Consider the following 15755-nt stretch of genomic DNA (forward strand, 5'->3'; position numbering starts at 1 on the left):
GGCAGATATACTCCAGTGAGCTCGACTAATCAATATGCATTTGTTCTAACTCTAGCCCTTGATGTAAGTTCCACCCTGGAGAGTCTTTTCACCCTGGTCCATGAATAGTTGGCGTACATATGTCGGCCTGGGCTTGAGAAAATCGGTGGAGGATGGTCGACTGGCCAGACGGACCTATATACACAGATCGTGAACCGTCAATCTCCCATATTTCACTGAATTCATGGGGACTGCTCACTATGTTACAGAGCTAATCAATGTCTTTCCTCTCCAATATCACACCGCATTGTATAAACATGTGGCGCAGCAGCTTCAGCCAAGCCATATTTCGTTGCTTATGGACTGTTTCGCAGATAAATGTACTTTGTGTTGGTAATGTATCGAATAATAAGATCTCGAGAGCTGTTAGAGCCATGTAGGTAGTTCTAAGCCCAAAGGGGGGAAGAAGACAAAGACGCAGCAACAGCTCATCTGGGAGTACGCCATGCTCATGTTGTTGATTCATGCATGTAGATGCCAGGTTCAACAAAGGACCAGATTGACAAACAAAACTTTTTAATGCAGTACAAAACCAGTGAAAAAGCTGCGTTTCCTGTCTGTACAATCTCGACACCCTATGTATTCAGGTTATCTGATCTCATTTTAGTCACAGCGGAGAAGAGCGAGATTTCTGGAGCAAGTAATATTCCTCTATTTGAATTCGGACTGGTAGGCAGTTGTAAGCAAAATTCTTGTGTTCTTTTCAGAGGAGAGCGCCCTTATATCGCTGTATCCCATAACTCGATCAATTACTGTACCACAAGCCATGCGTGGCACTTTATGTAGAGCCGGTCATATCCGAATAAACACTGCTAGATGTGTAAGACCTGTGTTAATACATCTTCGGTCAATACCGGATGGTTGTGTATATATTGGACGTCCATCTTCACGTAGAAAGTAGCAATCAACAGTACTAAATCACCACGTTCCAGTGCTACAACTTCAAGATGCAGGCCCCCAAAGTTAGCAAAATGGAGCCACGGGTGGCCAAAAACTGGGTCGACAAGCGCGATTACTCCTCAGACTCTTACATAGCAGACGGGCTTGCAAGTAGGGGCATCCCTAGCTATGTATCTCACGCAACCATACTGAGCTGTCACTACCTTGCACCACTTTCTCCAGTGAGTAGAACATGCATCTATGCCACGAACTACTAGTATTAAGTACTAACCCTTGAGCAGAACTCGGAGATAGTGATCCGTGACAAAGACCTTCAAGCCGCATTTAGGGCCCTTCGGGACGATAGGTTCTTAGATTGCAGGACTAAAAGAGCTTGTGAAGAGGAGTTCTCTAAGGGAAGCGGACCTAAGCCTGACGTCCACCTACACTACAGAGGGGGTATAGGTCGCGTCGACCTTTACAAGCACTCGACACATTTCAGGTTTTTACGTGAACCTGTTCTTGGAGAACTAGAATCCCGCGATAGAAACTACATGCTCTTGTCAGACACGAGGGTCCCTCTCTTGGACAGACCAAATTTCCAATTTGCGCCTCTTATTGAAACGCTGCCACAATTCAAAGATTCGCTGGGTCCACAGTGTGGTCGTCGAGTTAGATTCTATGGGGTGAAAGCTCCATTGCTGGTTCGAGCGATCTCGTCCTGGGGCTACCAGTTTTACCAGGCTGTCAAGTCCATTTATAAACTTGATAAAGCTATCGATAACGCCAAAGATAATGGGATCAAGCGCAGTTATGAATCGAAGCGCGCCGACTGTATCAAGGACGCTTGGCTTTGGTTTGTTTACCTAAATGCCATCGTCTGGCTGTACCGTCACAATCAGGATGACCCCAAACGAGGGCATACCTTATCCTGGAACCAGATAATGAAGGAAGTTGATCAGGAACTAGTACCTTGGCTGAACAATTGGAAGGCTTTGTACCTGGTTACCGACAACAGAGACAAGGAATCCCACAGGGCCAAGTTCGAGAAGTGCATTGAGGATGTGACGAGAGCTTTGAGGCCAAAAAGACGCAAATAAGGCCAAGCCCTCTCCTCTGATCGACATTCGTGTGGAATGCCGAAGCAGAGGCGAGTGCACTAATCTGATGGCAAAGGGTTTGGTTTGGTTTCCAACATTCAACATGCTACTATCGGAACATAATGTTTAATTTTACCTTAATATGAGTTTTTCTATTTGTTCATTGTGCTGCTAAAGGACTAGAAGTACATGTAAAAACTATGTTACCTAGGATATTGTGACTTACGAAACAACGATAATGACCTGTAAATCTAATATAACTCTCCCAATAGATGATGTGGCTGAGATATTCTCTATTCAGAGGTACTGGGCCAGTAGGCTGCAGCAGCACTAGAAGTAGTTATGCTAGCTGCAGAAACTATACTCGACATAGGATCTATTTAGTATTCGTCTGTCTCATTATCTTAAATACTTTTTAGATTTAGAAGCAACAACAAGGGGGGATATCATCGAGAAAACCAGGTTAAACAATCAGAAAGATATACTCCTTTTACACTATTCGCGATATGATAAACTAATTCAAGGACTAGAGAGCAAGATGTAGATATGGAACAACAACAGTGAAAGAAGAATAGTGGTGCAAAACCCATAGAAGTTGGGAGTCACGGTGCCAATGCGGCCACCAACGGCTGCGATAGTGGTTACTTTCAGCCTCAGTTTCACGGCTCTCATATTCTATATGTAATCTTCACATGATCAGCCCTTGCTTTGGAGCGAAGTATCGATTCAAAGTCCCGGACCGGTTGGTTCATGCCAACTTGCCCGTGAGTTGCCTGGTCAGACAAAGGGGTTCTCCTGCTGGTCATTGTAAGCGCTCTGGCATCTCCCTGTGTCCAGAATGAAAGACGGTACCAGCCACGAATACTTCTATCATAGTGGCCATTGCCGCTAAAGTCGCCTTCATCCTAGTATGAGTGGGAAGTTCCTATTATCCATTGCTTGTGCTCAGTCAGTATTGCCGGGTTAAACCGTACATGATAAGAAAGTGACCTTCCATTCTCGACATCCTTACCAGGAATAAGCCGTTCAAAGTTTTATCCCGTGTCGAGTGGAAGTATTAAATGTCAAGTGTCGTCCCTTTGACTTAGTTTAAGACAGAACAGTTGATTAGTCCTCAGGAGCAAACATGTCTGTAGGTTCAATCCAGAAGGTTGCGGACGTTTTTAATCCTGCGGGATTCGCAAATTTCGCATGGGGAGCAACTGCGTATCAAGACTATGTCCCTGGGGACGTTGAGCATTTCAAGGCCTGTAAGGTGAGCATACCACCACGTACATACAAAATAATTGCGTGCCATTCAAAGCTAAGAGTTGCCATAGGTTATTGAGTGGATCGTATCAGATTTGCCAGAGGCGATCAAAGCGCTCCAGGGCTCGGACTTCAAGGAATGTCCCAACAAAAGTTTACACCAGCAAATGTCAAAGGGCTGTCTGGTCGAGCATTTCAAACATTCCGCATGCATTCCCGACTATCATTTCCATGCAGATGGAGGCATCAGTCTGAACCTCTATACGGTGTCAGTGCTTCCACAGGCTTGGTCTATCTCACATCATAGCCAGTCGGTGACCGTTCATCTCTACTCTACGCATATGGCTGGGAGGGAATCCAGTCTCCAAGGTGTGAGGATGTTCAAACTGCATCACTTTATCGAGACCAGACTCATTGCATTAGCTCGCACTATATGCTCGCGCGAACCTGAGGAGCTGAGAGTGGCACAGAGGGAGGATTTGGATTACTATACGCGCCAGATCATAAAAAGCTACCGATGGGAGGATCTAAAAAGTGGGCTGGATCGGAAGTATCTTGTATGTCTGGAGGTGCTTAATCGGGGGGAAGTAGTGCGATCAGAGGTGTCTGCTGTTTTTAAGAAGCTTTTATAGCATGGGGAGGATACTACAGGGCGTTCCGATTAGTACACACTATTGCAAAACGGTTCATCGAGATAGGCTCAATACTACCGATTCTTAGCAAGATCTCTCAGTTTCTTTATCTTGATGACCAAATGACAAGTCGGGGAAAAGGTGGAAGTTCAACATATCTTAGATCATTTCTTCGTAAGCTGCCTTTTGGAGCTTACACGGTGTCCTGTCAGGAGGTAAAGCCTCCTCGCATAGCTTTCTATCCATTATGAAAAATACGAAATCGGGTTCTTAAGCCTGTTAAAGACCGTAGTACCTATCTCTGGAACTCTCTATAAACTGAGCCTACAATCCAGTACCCTCCAGTGTTCAACTACCCATCTCTGTGGCAATTTTCTTCAAGCCATCGATGCGGACAAAGGAATTTCCCTGCTTGCTTTGGTGTCTCCCGGGTCTTTGTGGATGAAACCATTGCCGCTGGCAACTTCCACAAAGATGACTGAGATATTGCTAAGTACCCATGTCATTTTCCAGAAGACATAAAGCATGATGATTGTTGGCAAATCCCACACTCAGGTCGAAAATGGTACTTAAAGGCCTTCGCTCCACCGTGACATCAGACGAAACCAGTCTCTTCCTATCTGCCAGCAAGTCTCCAACAGAGTTTATCACCAACGGTCCAAAATGGACACGCGCGAAATTGCTGAGGAGATTACAAGCCATCTCGATGGATTTGACATTCGAAATGTGATATGTGGCCGCACCGCACAGCTTTACCATCTAGGGCTCCGCTCCCCTCCTATAAGTGACCCGGATCATCGAGACATAACAATTGCTCAAAGGCTAACAGTTGACAGCACATCGGAATAGGGATTGTTGAAATAGCAGTTTCCGATCATAAGATAAAGGATGCATGTAAACAAATCTACAAGCTATATGAATCGTCATTGCATCCGTGCGACAATGGAAATTCATGCTATCTGCAGCCTCTACCTGCTTATCATTTTCACATTAAAGAAGACAAGCCTGGGTCTGTGGAGACGAGTATCAGTCTTCACGGAATGCCAACAGTTTTCACGGACTTGCCTACCCAGATACCGAATGATCCTAAACCTGAAAACTCTAACTACGTACTTGTGACTGATGACTGCCTGCCAAATTCTTCCGGCAGTGATGCCAGGGGCTCTTCTGAAAATCATAATGACACCCTTCGGGTGGGCAGAACACAGAGTACGGCAAAAGTTCTCACATTAGCACGACATACTGAGTCTTTGATTCTCCGGTTGTGTCTCAATATCGACACCGATTCTGCCTCAGTCTTCTTTAAGGCCATCGAAGACATCGTCAATTACTATGGGGAAAATGCCGACAACACTGCTACTTGGGATCAGTTACTACGTGATTTAGGCCATAAGAACGCGTACTACGAAGAGTATATGAGAAAGCAAAAGAGTGACTGGAAGCAAGAGCGTTCGATTCAGGAACAAGACACGCATCAAAATTTTATCAGATGGACGCAGCGCAAGAAGTATGTGCAGATGAAGCTTTGCAAGAAACCGAATCAGAAAAAACCTCCCTCCAACAAGAGCTCAGTTAGTCTGAATGAGGGGAATGAGTAACTCGGAATAACGGGAACATGTGTGAGATTCTTTCTCTTTGATGCGGTTTCAGTCACCTTTTCCGATACAAAACATGCAACAGATCTCTTTGTTATTTCCAGTCCCATTCCTATTTTTATGTTTCAACTGCCAGATGTGGTGAGCCTCAAAAGTGCAACAGAGGGAGTAGTATGCTGCAGGCCATCGGCCGCGTGCTGTTCTCACCCTGATCTTTGCAGACAACGTGTCGTGCAACCCTTCGTTCATCTTTATGCCTATATCTATTAGCAAATTGTGGGACGTTGCTTCACTTTGTTGTCTCTTTGATTTTATGCGTTGGCTGTCTGTATGGGTCTTTCTTGTATGATCGTTTAGCTAGGCTGTTGAGACGGAACTTTGGACTTGAATTGATCCATATTTTACATTCAACATCATAACTAGAGACGAACCAGTAGTCGATAGCTTGAGGAAGGCCTCTAATGCTGCAACTTCAAGACATGCCTCCCTCACTAACAATCAGATATAACCAGAACTATCACTGCCATATGCATAATAATGTACAGAACGCAACATACCCACCTCATCCCATAACACTCCCACAAAGCCCTAACTCTTCCAAAACACCCTCCCCTCCATCAACCTCCTCGCCGTCCTAAACACAGTCGCATGGCTCAAACTCCCATCCGACCCAAACTCAGCCCCAACAACCAACTTCCCACTAGCATGACCCAGCGTAATCCCCGCCGGATCAACCGCCTTCCCACTCGTCACCCCGGCCACAACACTCCCCGACACCTGAGCAGCAGCTGCCAACGCCAAAGCAACGGTAATGGGCACCGCCTTATGCGGTTGACCCACCGACAGCGCCCGAACCAGCAAGTCCACATCCGCCTGCGTCTGTCCCTGCTCTGACGCCCGCGCATTCATCGCTGGAGAAGCAACAAGCCCGATCTTCGGTACACTCCCGGGCACAGACTCAGCCGTCTCAGCAAGGCCCATGGCAACACCAGCCTGTCTGCGGATGGAATCCAATCGACCCAAAAGCGTCGGATCGGCATCGATCTCCTCAGGCGTGATATTCCCCTCCACGCCTAGCTCGGACGCAAGAACAAAGCAACACGGGTTACTGACATCAATACACGTCGTGCGCACGCCGTCAAACTCATCAACTACCTTGCCCGTAGGGAATAACTTCCCCGTCTTCGACCCGGCGGGATCCAAGAAATCCAACTGAATCTTCGCTGCAGTTCCAGCAACGCCATCGATGGCGAACTCACCCGAGGCCGCAGCTTCGCCTTCCACCACGGGGAACCGGGATCGGATGACCTTTCCCGTGTTGGTGTTCAGGATGCGCAGTTCGACATCCTCATGTCCATCGGGGCTAACTGGGAATAGACCTGAATCGACCGCAAAGGGACCAATTGCGCTAATCATGTTCCCACAGTTACTGGAGTAGTCGACGTGCGTGTTCTTGACCCCGAGAGAGACAAATGTATAGTCGATGTCGACATCCGGGGTCGTGGATTTGCCCACTATGCATATCTTGGATAGGCTTGATATGCCGCCGCCGAGCCCATCCAGTTGTCGGCCATTGGGGTCTGGACTGCCGATTACGCGGCGGAAGATCTCATCCCATGCTGAGCGGTCGGTAGGGAGGTCTTCGGTTTTGAAGATTACGGCTCGGGAGGTTCCGCCGCGGTAGTAGGCCGCTGGGAGGCTTTTTTGGGGCTTGGTGTGGGTTGAGAGGTGTGCTCTGCTTGATAGAAGAGATTGAATGAGGGGTCTGAAGGGTGTGCGTCGGAGTAGCATTGTGTATATTGATTTTCTTTTTTGATCTTGTCTATGGTTGTGAGTATGCAGTATGTATGATCCGTGACGTTGGCGCGTTCATGTTTAACCTCGGATATTCGAGCGGACCAATCATGTTTCACCAACTGCATTGTGAAAGTAAGGTTAATTTCGTCGGCTGAGCTGTTAGTGTATTGCTTTTGAATTTGTATCTTTTATGATAGTCTGTCGTGTTGATAGTGTTCTCGTAGTATTCTCATGAAAGTACAATCCTAGAACCTGACCAAAGTTTCTACGAGTAGCATCTAAATTTCCCTATCCCAGCCAGCTATTTGCACTAGATACGCATCGTCCAGAACCACGATGGTATCAGAGGGATCATAACCCTTCAAAATCCGTCTCTCAGGGTTAAATTGTGACACGTGCCCTACAAGGCATCCAAGTTGGGACATAGAATGAATACTCTCAATAAAAGCAGCAGAGATCATCAAGCCAGCCCATCTCTCTATTTACCAAGAATCCAGACCCGAGATCCGATATCATATCGTATCAATTCCCCGCATACGATTTATCCTATCAATCAACTCAACCCCACACTCCCCTCTTAATAAAAGTTACATAACCATCAGATAACAACCTCATCCCCAACACAACCCATACCTCGAACGAAACAAACGAAACAAACGAATCCAGAAACCGAATCCGAAATGCAATCTCCAGCCCTCAAAGCCCTCCTTACCCAAGACCCAGGCCTCCCGAAACCCAACCCAACGTCTTCATACTGGCAATCCCCACCACACCCACTCAGCAATACGCAGTCCCCTTCTCCGCCGGGAAAAACCGATGTCGCGATCATTGGCTCCGGGATAACCGGTCTCTCTGTGCTGCTTACTCTGCTAGATGACCATCCGGATCTTACTATTACGGTTCTGGAGGCTAGGTCGCTATGCTCGGGTGCAACGGGCCGGAATGGGGGTCAATTGGCTGCGAATGCAGGGGAGGAGTATTTGCATTTGGTAGAGGCGTTTGGAAGAGAGGGCACGGGGGAGATTGTGCGGTTTACGTTTGAGAATTTACGGAGGATGAGGGAGTTGGTTCGGAGGTTTGCAGTAGAAGAGAGTCAGGTGCAGGAGTTGGTGAAGGTGAGGGTCTTTCTGGAGGAGCGTGGGTTTGAAAGGTTTAAAAGGAGTGTGGAGGCTCTGGAGAGGGATTTACCGGATTTAAAAGGGGTTTATACGGTTCTTGATAGAGAGGTGTTAAAGGTATGTACTTTGGTTGGATTGAGTGTCGGTATGGTTTTCATGGCGTCTAACATGTCTAGAGGGAGTATCATCTGGACGGCGCTGGGGGTGCTCTGCTTCCTGCTGGGACCATCTGGCCTTACCGGCTTGTGACAGAGATTTTTGCCTGTCTCGTGGAGAAGTACGGGCATAGGTTGAATATTGAAACGCAGACTCCCGTTACTTCTATCGTTTCCGATACGACGAACCCTTCCCACCCGTATATCCTGCATACACCCCGAGGAACTCTGCGCGCAACTCAGATCGCGCACTGTACCAATGGCCATGCAGGACATTTACTCCCGGGACTCCGTGGCCCAGTCTATCCCTTCAAGGGAACGATGACGGTGCAAGACGCAGGCAGTATCATGCTCAACCGCGGTGGCGATCTCTCGTGGGGTTTCCATTATCCGGTTATATATGACAAAGAGTCCAGGAGGTATGCTGCTGGTTTGTACTATCTCATGCAAAACACGAAAACAGGGTATTTCTTTTTCGGCGGAGAGGACACACGAATCGACCATTGTTTATCATCGGACGACAGCCAGGTCGAGGAAGGCTCCATCAGGCATTTACAAGAGAAGCTGCCACATTTCCTTGGCTACGACGGAGCGGAACAGTGGAGGTTAGCCGGCGGATGGAGTGGAATTATGGGCTTCTCCGCAGACGGTCTTCCCGTTGTCGGACGTGCGGAAACCTCAATGACAGGACGGCAGGGCGAAGGGGAATACGTCGCTGCTGCATTTAATGGATATGGCATGGCCAACTGCTTGCTGGCTGGAGAAGCGTTGGCAAAAATAATGATGGGAAAAGACTCGAGTGCGTGGTTGCCAAAGGCGTACGGGATTCATGAGACACGGCTGAAAGAGCCACTGACGCTGGACCATGCAATCGAATCTTTCGAGTTGAATGCTTGATGCTACTATCTATGACAGCGGCGTTCCAAGTCACCAAATGCATATCATCTTGGAATGGAGTTGCTGAAGCTGATCTGTGTATATTAGTGTGCCAGCCTAGTATCTGTGCCGAGCTCATGCAATGAATAGAGGAAGTTTTAATTTGCCCTTCTTTAGAGGGGTGCCCGGTTGTTTTGTTTTCTCTCACTTCGATCAACTAGTATCTTCGCATTACTCCTTGGATACTTCAGCGATAAAGTCCATCAGGCTAGGCTGGCCGGGAGTGCCATCGGACGTCCATGTCTGCGAGCGCATGGCCGGCGTTTTTTCCGCAGCCGGTTTGCCAAACCCATCAATTCCCCGCATGGAGTATGTTCGCACACTTAGCTCATGTCGCGATAAGCTCACTTTCATTTTCTTGCACTGGCCGGCGCTAGAGAGGGCGAGTAACTCGCCATTATGTGGATACGCTGCTTGCCAAGTCAACAGTTTACCTGTCTCTTGCTTGACACCATTTACGGATAAGCCCTTGGCGTGAGTGATGGCTGTAAGGATGTCCAGCAGCACGAAATGCGTGAGTACAGAGGCTGCCTCATCCTGCAAGCCGATGCGGTTCGGCGGGCGGACATCGGGATACTGAGGCATGTTGACTGAAATTTCGTAGTGAGTGCCGAGCGGTGGTGTCGTGACGTTGGTGCGAACCTTGACCCGAAATGAGCTTTGAGGGGTGGCCATTTGCGCAGAAAATGTCGACTCGTAGGGCAACAAAAACTCTTGGACCAGAGCCTCTACTTTTGGAAGTCCACTGATGGTACGCTGCAAACTGAGTGACGAGAAGGGAGTCGCTGTGAAATCAGACGAATCCCAGCAGACTTCAAAATTTGGTTTATATCGTTTAACAACGACTCCAACCATCGCACATGTGAGCTATGCTGCAGATATGCCATGACCGGTCGGAGGAGCTGGTATTCCGGGGTTTGGCGGCGCTTGGGGGTTAGTGGAGATGGAAGCTGTGTCCTTCGGCGTAGATTTTGGCGATGGGCGTAGGCGAGCAGGATACGGATTGCATGGCCAAGGGCGTCTGCCACCACAGCATGTTCATCAGACACTGCTTCATCTCCAGGCGACATCTGATCGTCATCGATAAGATCCAGCAAGACCTCTTGCTCCTCCGACACTGGGAACTGAACTAGGTTCTGACGTGTCGTGACCCCCTGGCTGCCCAGTATTCTTGCCTCACGTACCAGTTCATGAAACAGTTCCTCCTCGTATACCGTATCACGCGCCTGCAGGATACGACTCTCAATTGACTCCGTGTTCTCCAAAGCCAGTCGGTGTTTGGAGCACCCTGTGATTTGGCCACGACTCCTCACACGCACGCGCACTGTCCGCGCCTTGAGTGGAATTAAACCTTTGTCTAGTATCAAGCTTCCGTCGTTAGTCCGTCGCAGAGCTGCCAAGCCCCGGTCGCGGAAGATTGGTGTAGCTATAACTGTCAGTGTACAGACGATACAGAAACGTGAATCTATCTCACCTTCTAAAAAGCCATATTGCACCCCAAGGGCCTGTCTTTCCCGGGGAAGCCTAGACACCTTCCATCCCTTTTCCTTCACCGCCAGCACTTCATTCCAATACTTGGTCTCCGAGGTGACTTCGGCTTCGAGTCTGGTCGCGGAGTCGAGTAATTTGCTCGCCGCCGCGTTAAAGTTTTGCAGCCGCCACCCACGCGAAACGTTCTTGGTGTCTCTGGCCGCTGACTCGGGCTTCGGCGGTGGATTGACAATTTCCGAATTTAGCGATCCGAGGGGCGCAACTTGTTTAAGGTATGCGGACATGGACATTTCGGCTTGCCGAGGAGTATGCTTGGAAAGTAAAAGGGAGACAAAGTCGAGGGCGAACATGGCTTCCATATGGGCCTGGCTGCAGGCGATTAGCGCACGAGATATCCTCCGTATGGGTGAAGCTTACTGGGCGAATTGGGTAATAGCCGCCCGACGCTTATACAGTTGATCTAAACGCTCCGTTGTATCCTCGTCGGCAGATGTGTTATTGTTTTCCTCTTCGTCGGACCATGGATCTTTGTTTTTGTCGGCTTCGATCTTGGCCCGGAGGCTGTCCTCGGTGACATCGCGAAAGGAACCATACTGGGCATTAATCTGAGCAATCTCCACCGGAAGCGGATCTGGACGTTCGCGCTTCTCTGTTAAGGGACGAAGAGGGAGGTTAAAGGAATCGGACATGACGCCGGTTGTCACCCTGCTGCGGCAGAGCTTGGATCAGAAAAGACGGGGTACTGAAGATTGACTTTGGAGAGCTGGTGTTGATTAGATTGCCGGCAACGCGGTGAGTCGGCGCTGGCACGTGACCCGGTTTGGTCAATGGAGTCACATTGTTGTGTAGCCCTTAAAGCAGCAATCTTCGTGATAGTATACATCATTTCTATCATTGAAATGTCATTCTTACTGGTCATTTAAGCTAACATTATAGAATTGTTTGTCATCCGGGTGGGGTAGAAGTGAGCTGCTACCTATGCTCTGTACTATGCCGGAATATATATCGGTTCCTTGTGGTAAATACTTCGACAGCACATATGTATTTCACAACGAGATCTGCTCTGCAACCAGCACATATATCAAGGAGCATTTTTAATAATCTTTGCTTCACCTGGTTTACCAGCGTATACAACCCTTTTTTTCTCTTTACAGGTGGCATAATCGCATGTTTGTTTACTTTACAAAAGTGGCCCAAAGAGGCATAGTTGAAGTGGAGCTCTTGACCGGTAGACAAAACAGCTCCTGAACTATAGAGCTCGGGAGAACAGCTTTAATTGACATTGTTGTGTATATAGGATCGTTTAAGGGTCAAGTAATATACATTGAGACTCAATAGATTAGATGGACTCATCTTACGAGACTGCATGTTATCTGTGTGTGCCATAAATCACTGATGCCTTTCCCCAGCCCAAGAGCGAACGGAGTTGATTGTTGCTTTTCTCACGATTGGGGTAGGCAAGTTGTGTCGACCCATATGGTAAGACTGGATATCCTGACCTCTGTGGCCTGATATCATAAAAATGGAGCCATTGGAAGTATTCGCCGGGTCAAGTTTGAAGTAATTGAAGAGAGAAGTAGTGCCTATAGCCAACCAGACCGTAGAACATGAGGAGATGTTCAGATGTTTGATACTCCAAAGGTTCCATTCTGACCGTTAGATGGCGTCACTCTCCACCACGGAGAGCAGTCAGCCGCCACACGTGCTGGCCCAAGCCCTGCCCTAGAGGGGCTATCACGTGATAGCTCCGGACGCTTGGCCCGAACGGGCAATGTCAGTGACATCAGTGACAATAAGTGTGTTTCCTGACCTGTAGTTTAGACCGTCTCAATCCCTCAGCAACCCGCCGAAACTGCGTGAACTGACAGGAAACACGTGGAGATCAGCAATACAGGAATACTGTCTGCCAGTTTTACCTGCAGGGGGATCCCACAGTCGGTGATATAACACTCGAACTGCTACTGAATCGACGATCGAGTTTAGTTTCACTTTCTTATCTAGTTCCAGTCAGTGACGTACCGTTGCCCACTCCCGCTTTTTCTCACCGGAATTCTTTCCCCCCCACCGTCACAAAAGTTATCTAAACCTCAACTGTTCCACTATCCATTCAGACCCCCTTTGTTTGTCACTCAGTAGATCGAATCATTGTCCTGACTTCTTATTGTTCACCTATAGTTCTCTAATAGACCATCATCTGCATGATGGCTCCGACACACGCCTCCGCGGAGCCTGCCAAGCGCCGCCGCATCGGTGTCTTGACCTCTGGCGGTGATGCTCCCGGTATGAACGGGGCCGTCCGCGCTGTGGTTCGGATGGCTATCTACTCTGGGTGTGAAGCCTATGCCGTCTACGAAGGTTACGAAGGTCTGGTCTATGGCGGAGATATGATCCGTCAGGTACACTGGGAAGATGTCCGTGGCTGGCTCTCCCGGGGTGGTACCCTGATCGGTTCGGCTCGTAGCATGGCTTTCCGGGAACGTGCCGGTCGCCTGAAGGCCGCTAAGAACATGATTACCCGGGGTATTGATGCCCTGGTGGTTTGCGGTGGTGATGGAAGTTTGACTGGTGCCGACCTCTTCCGTTCCGAATGGCCTGGTTTGCTGGAAGAACTGGTCAAGACGGGCGAATTGACCGAGGAGCAGATTGTCCCTTACAAGGTGTTGAACATAGTTGGCCTGGTGGGCTCGATTGATAACGACATGTCCGGCACAGACGCTACCATCGGCTGTTATTCCTCCCTCACCCGCATCTGTGATGCGGTCGACGACGTTTTCGATACCGCTTATTCCCACCAGAGAGGCTTTGTCATTGAAGTTATGGGACGCCATTGTGGCTGGTTGGCCTTGATGTCGGCTATCAGTACTGGCGCCGACTGGCTCTTCATCCCCGAGATGCCACCCCGCGAGCTGGGAGGATGACATGTGCTCTATCATCACTAAGGTAAGTGATCGCGGGATCATAGAATTAGCCGTATCATCCACATGCTAACTTTATGTCCCACAGAACCGTCAGGAGCGAGGCAAGCGGAGGACGATCGTCATTGTGGCCGAGGGCGCTCATGACCGCCAACTCAACAAGATCACCAGCAGCAAGATTAAGGACATTCTGACCAACCGACTTGATCTGGACACTAGGTGCACCGTCCTGGGTCACACTCAACGTGGAGGAGCAGCATGCGCCTATGACCGTTCCCTCTCGACCCTACAGGGCGTGGAAGCCGTTCGCGCCGTTTTGGATATGACTCCAGACTCTCCGTCCCCAGTCATCACCATCCGCGAGAACAAGTTGCTGCGCACGCCGTTGATGGATGCAGTCAAGGCCACGAAGGAGGTCGCCGACCTTATCCATGAGCGCAAGTTCGAGGAGGCTATGCAGTTGCGCGATTCCGAATTCAAGGAATACCATTTCGCCTACAAGAACACTGCCACCCCCGACCACCCCAAGCTAATCCTCCCAGAAAACAAGGTATGTCATGCGCCAAGCGTGTGTGTGAAAATCAAGCTAATGTCTTATAGCGGATGCGCATTGCCATTATCCATGTCGGTGCCCCTGCCGGAGGTATGAACCAGGCCACCCGCGCTGCCGTCGCCTACTGCCAGACTCGTGGACACACGGCCCTCGCCGTTCATAACGGTTTCCCCGGCCTCTGCCGGCACCATGCAGACAGCCCCCTTAGCTCTGTGCGCCAGGTTAGTTGGGAGGAGCAGGATACTTGGGTCAACGAAGGTGGTTCAGATATCGGAACCAACCGGAGCCTGCCGTCTGAGGACTTCGAGACCACTGCCATGTGCTTCGAAAAGTTCAAGTTCGATGGTCTGTTTGTGGTTGGTGGTTTCGAGGCTTTCACCGCTGTGAGCCAATTGCGCCAGGCCCGCGACAAATATCCGGCCTTCAAGATCCCCATGGTCGTCTTGCCGGCCACCATCTCGAACAACGTCCCAGGTACCGAATACTCCCTCGGTAGCGACACCTGCCTGAACACTTTGATCGAGTTCTGTGACGCTATCCGTCAGTCCGCGTCGTCCTCCCGCCGCCGTGTCTTCGTCGTCGAAACGCAGGGCGGTAAGTCCGGTTACATCGCCACGAGTGCTGGTCTCGCGGTGGGTGCCTCGGCCGTGTACATCCCGGAGGAAGGCATCGATATCAAGATGCTGGCGCGCGATATCGATTTCCTGCGCAACAACTTCGCCCACGACAAGGGTGCCAACCGCGCCGGAAAGATCATTCTTCGCAACGAGACCGCTTCCAGCACCTACACCACACAGGTCATCGCCGACATGATCAAGGAAGAAGCTAAGGGCCGCTTCGAGTCGCGTGCGGCGGTCCCCGGTCACTTCCAGCAGGGTGGCAAGCCCTCTCCGATGGACCGAATCCGCGCCCTGCGCATGGCCATCCGATGCATGCAGCACATCGAAGGCTTCTCTGGCAAGTCCGCCGAGGAGATTGCCGCCGACGAGCTTTCTGCGACCGTCATCGGTGTCAAGGGATCTCAGGTGCTCTTCTCCCCGATGGGCGGTGCCAACGGCTTGGAGGCGACCGAGACCGACTGGGCCCGCCGTCGCCCCAAGCACGAATTTTGGCTTGAGTTGCAGGACACCGTCAACATTCTGGCCGGTCGCACCAGTTTCGGCGAGGGCAAGTCCAGCTGGTCTTGCTACGAAAACTGTTAAACGTGGGAATAAGAACAAGAACTTGCACAGTTAAAGGCGTTAATGAGTTGGGTGGTTAGAATCCATGGCCAGTGGGAAGACTAATCGTTTTCCCT

The 15755-nt window shown here is 49.7% G+C and overlaps 6 protein-coding genes across 6 annotated transcripts; 4 read left to right on the forward strand and 2 right to left on the reverse strand.

The window, feature by feature from the left end:
- Window positions 1–986: 986 nt before the first annotated feature.
- ANOM_000069 (uncharacterized protein) lies at window positions 987–2018 on the forward strand (the record flags this gene model as incomplete). Its single annotated transcript, XM_015545327.1, has 2 exons — window positions 987–1160; window positions 1221–2018. 2 exons carry the CDS (start codon window positions 987–989, stop codon window positions 2016–2018), a joined length of 972 nt encoding a protein of 323 aa, XP_015412386.1.
- A 1126-nt stretch (window positions 2019–3144) lies between these two features.
- On the forward strand, window positions 3145–5496 carry ANOM_000070 (uncharacterized protein; the record flags this gene model as incomplete). The annotated part of the gene is made up of 3 exons (XM_015545328.1): window positions 3145–3273; window positions 3338–3823; window positions 4735–5496. 3 exons carry the CDS (start codon window positions 3145–3147, stop codon window positions 5494–5496), a joined length of 1377 nt encoding a protein of 458 aa, XP_015412474.1.
- A 585-nt stretch (window positions 5497–6081) lies between these two features.
- ANOM_000071 (DUF453 domain protein) lies at window positions 6082–7284 on the reverse strand (the record flags this gene model as incomplete). The annotated part of the gene is made up of 1 exon (XM_015545329.1): window positions 6082–7284. One exon carries the CDS (start codon window positions 7282–7284, stop codon window positions 6082–6084), a length of 1203 nt encoding a protein of 400 aa, XP_015412475.1.
- A 686-nt stretch (window positions 7285–7970) lies between these two features.
- Window positions 7971–9460, forward strand: ANOM_000072 (NAD(P)/FAD-dependent oxidoreductase; the record flags this gene model as incomplete). Its single annotated transcript, XM_015545330.1, has 2 exons — window positions 7971–8525; window positions 8585–9460. 2 exons carry the CDS (start codon window positions 7971–7973, stop codon window positions 9458–9460), a joined length of 1431 nt encoding a protein of 476 aa, XP_015412472.1.
- Window positions 9461–9670: 210 nt separating this feature from the next.
- Window positions 9671–11679, reverse strand: ANOM_000073 (mediator of RNA polymerase II transcription subunit 17; the record flags this gene model as incomplete). Its single annotated transcript, XM_015545331.1, has 4 exons — window positions 9671–10262; window positions 10313–10925; window positions 10974–11359; window positions 11408–11679. The coding sequence occupies 4 exons, from the start codon at window positions 11677–11679 to the stop codon at window positions 9671–9673; spliced, it is 1863 nt and encodes a 620-aa protein (XP_015412473.1).
- Window positions 11680–13188: 1509 nt separating this feature from the next.
- Window positions 13189–15660, forward strand: ANOM_000074 (6-phosphofructokinase; the record flags this gene model as incomplete). Its single annotated transcript, XM_015545332.1, has 4 exons — window positions 13189–13826; window positions 13882–13930; window positions 13994–14455; window positions 14506–15660. Exons 2-4 carry the CDS (start codon window positions 13910–13912, stop codon window positions 15658–15660), a joined length of 1638 nt encoding a protein of 545 aa, XP_015412470.1. The 5' UTR covers window positions 13189–13826; window positions 13882–13909.
- Window positions 15661–15755: the final 95 nt, after the last annotated feature.

Source organism: Aspergillus nomiae (genome assembly GCF_001204775.2).
Source record: "Aspergillus nomiae NRRL 13137 chromosome Unknown contig00002, whole genome shotgun sequence".
Classification (NCBI taxonomy): domain Eukaryota; kingdom Fungi; phylum Ascomycota; class Eurotiomycetes; order Eurotiales; family Aspergillaceae; genus Aspergillus; species Aspergillus nomiae.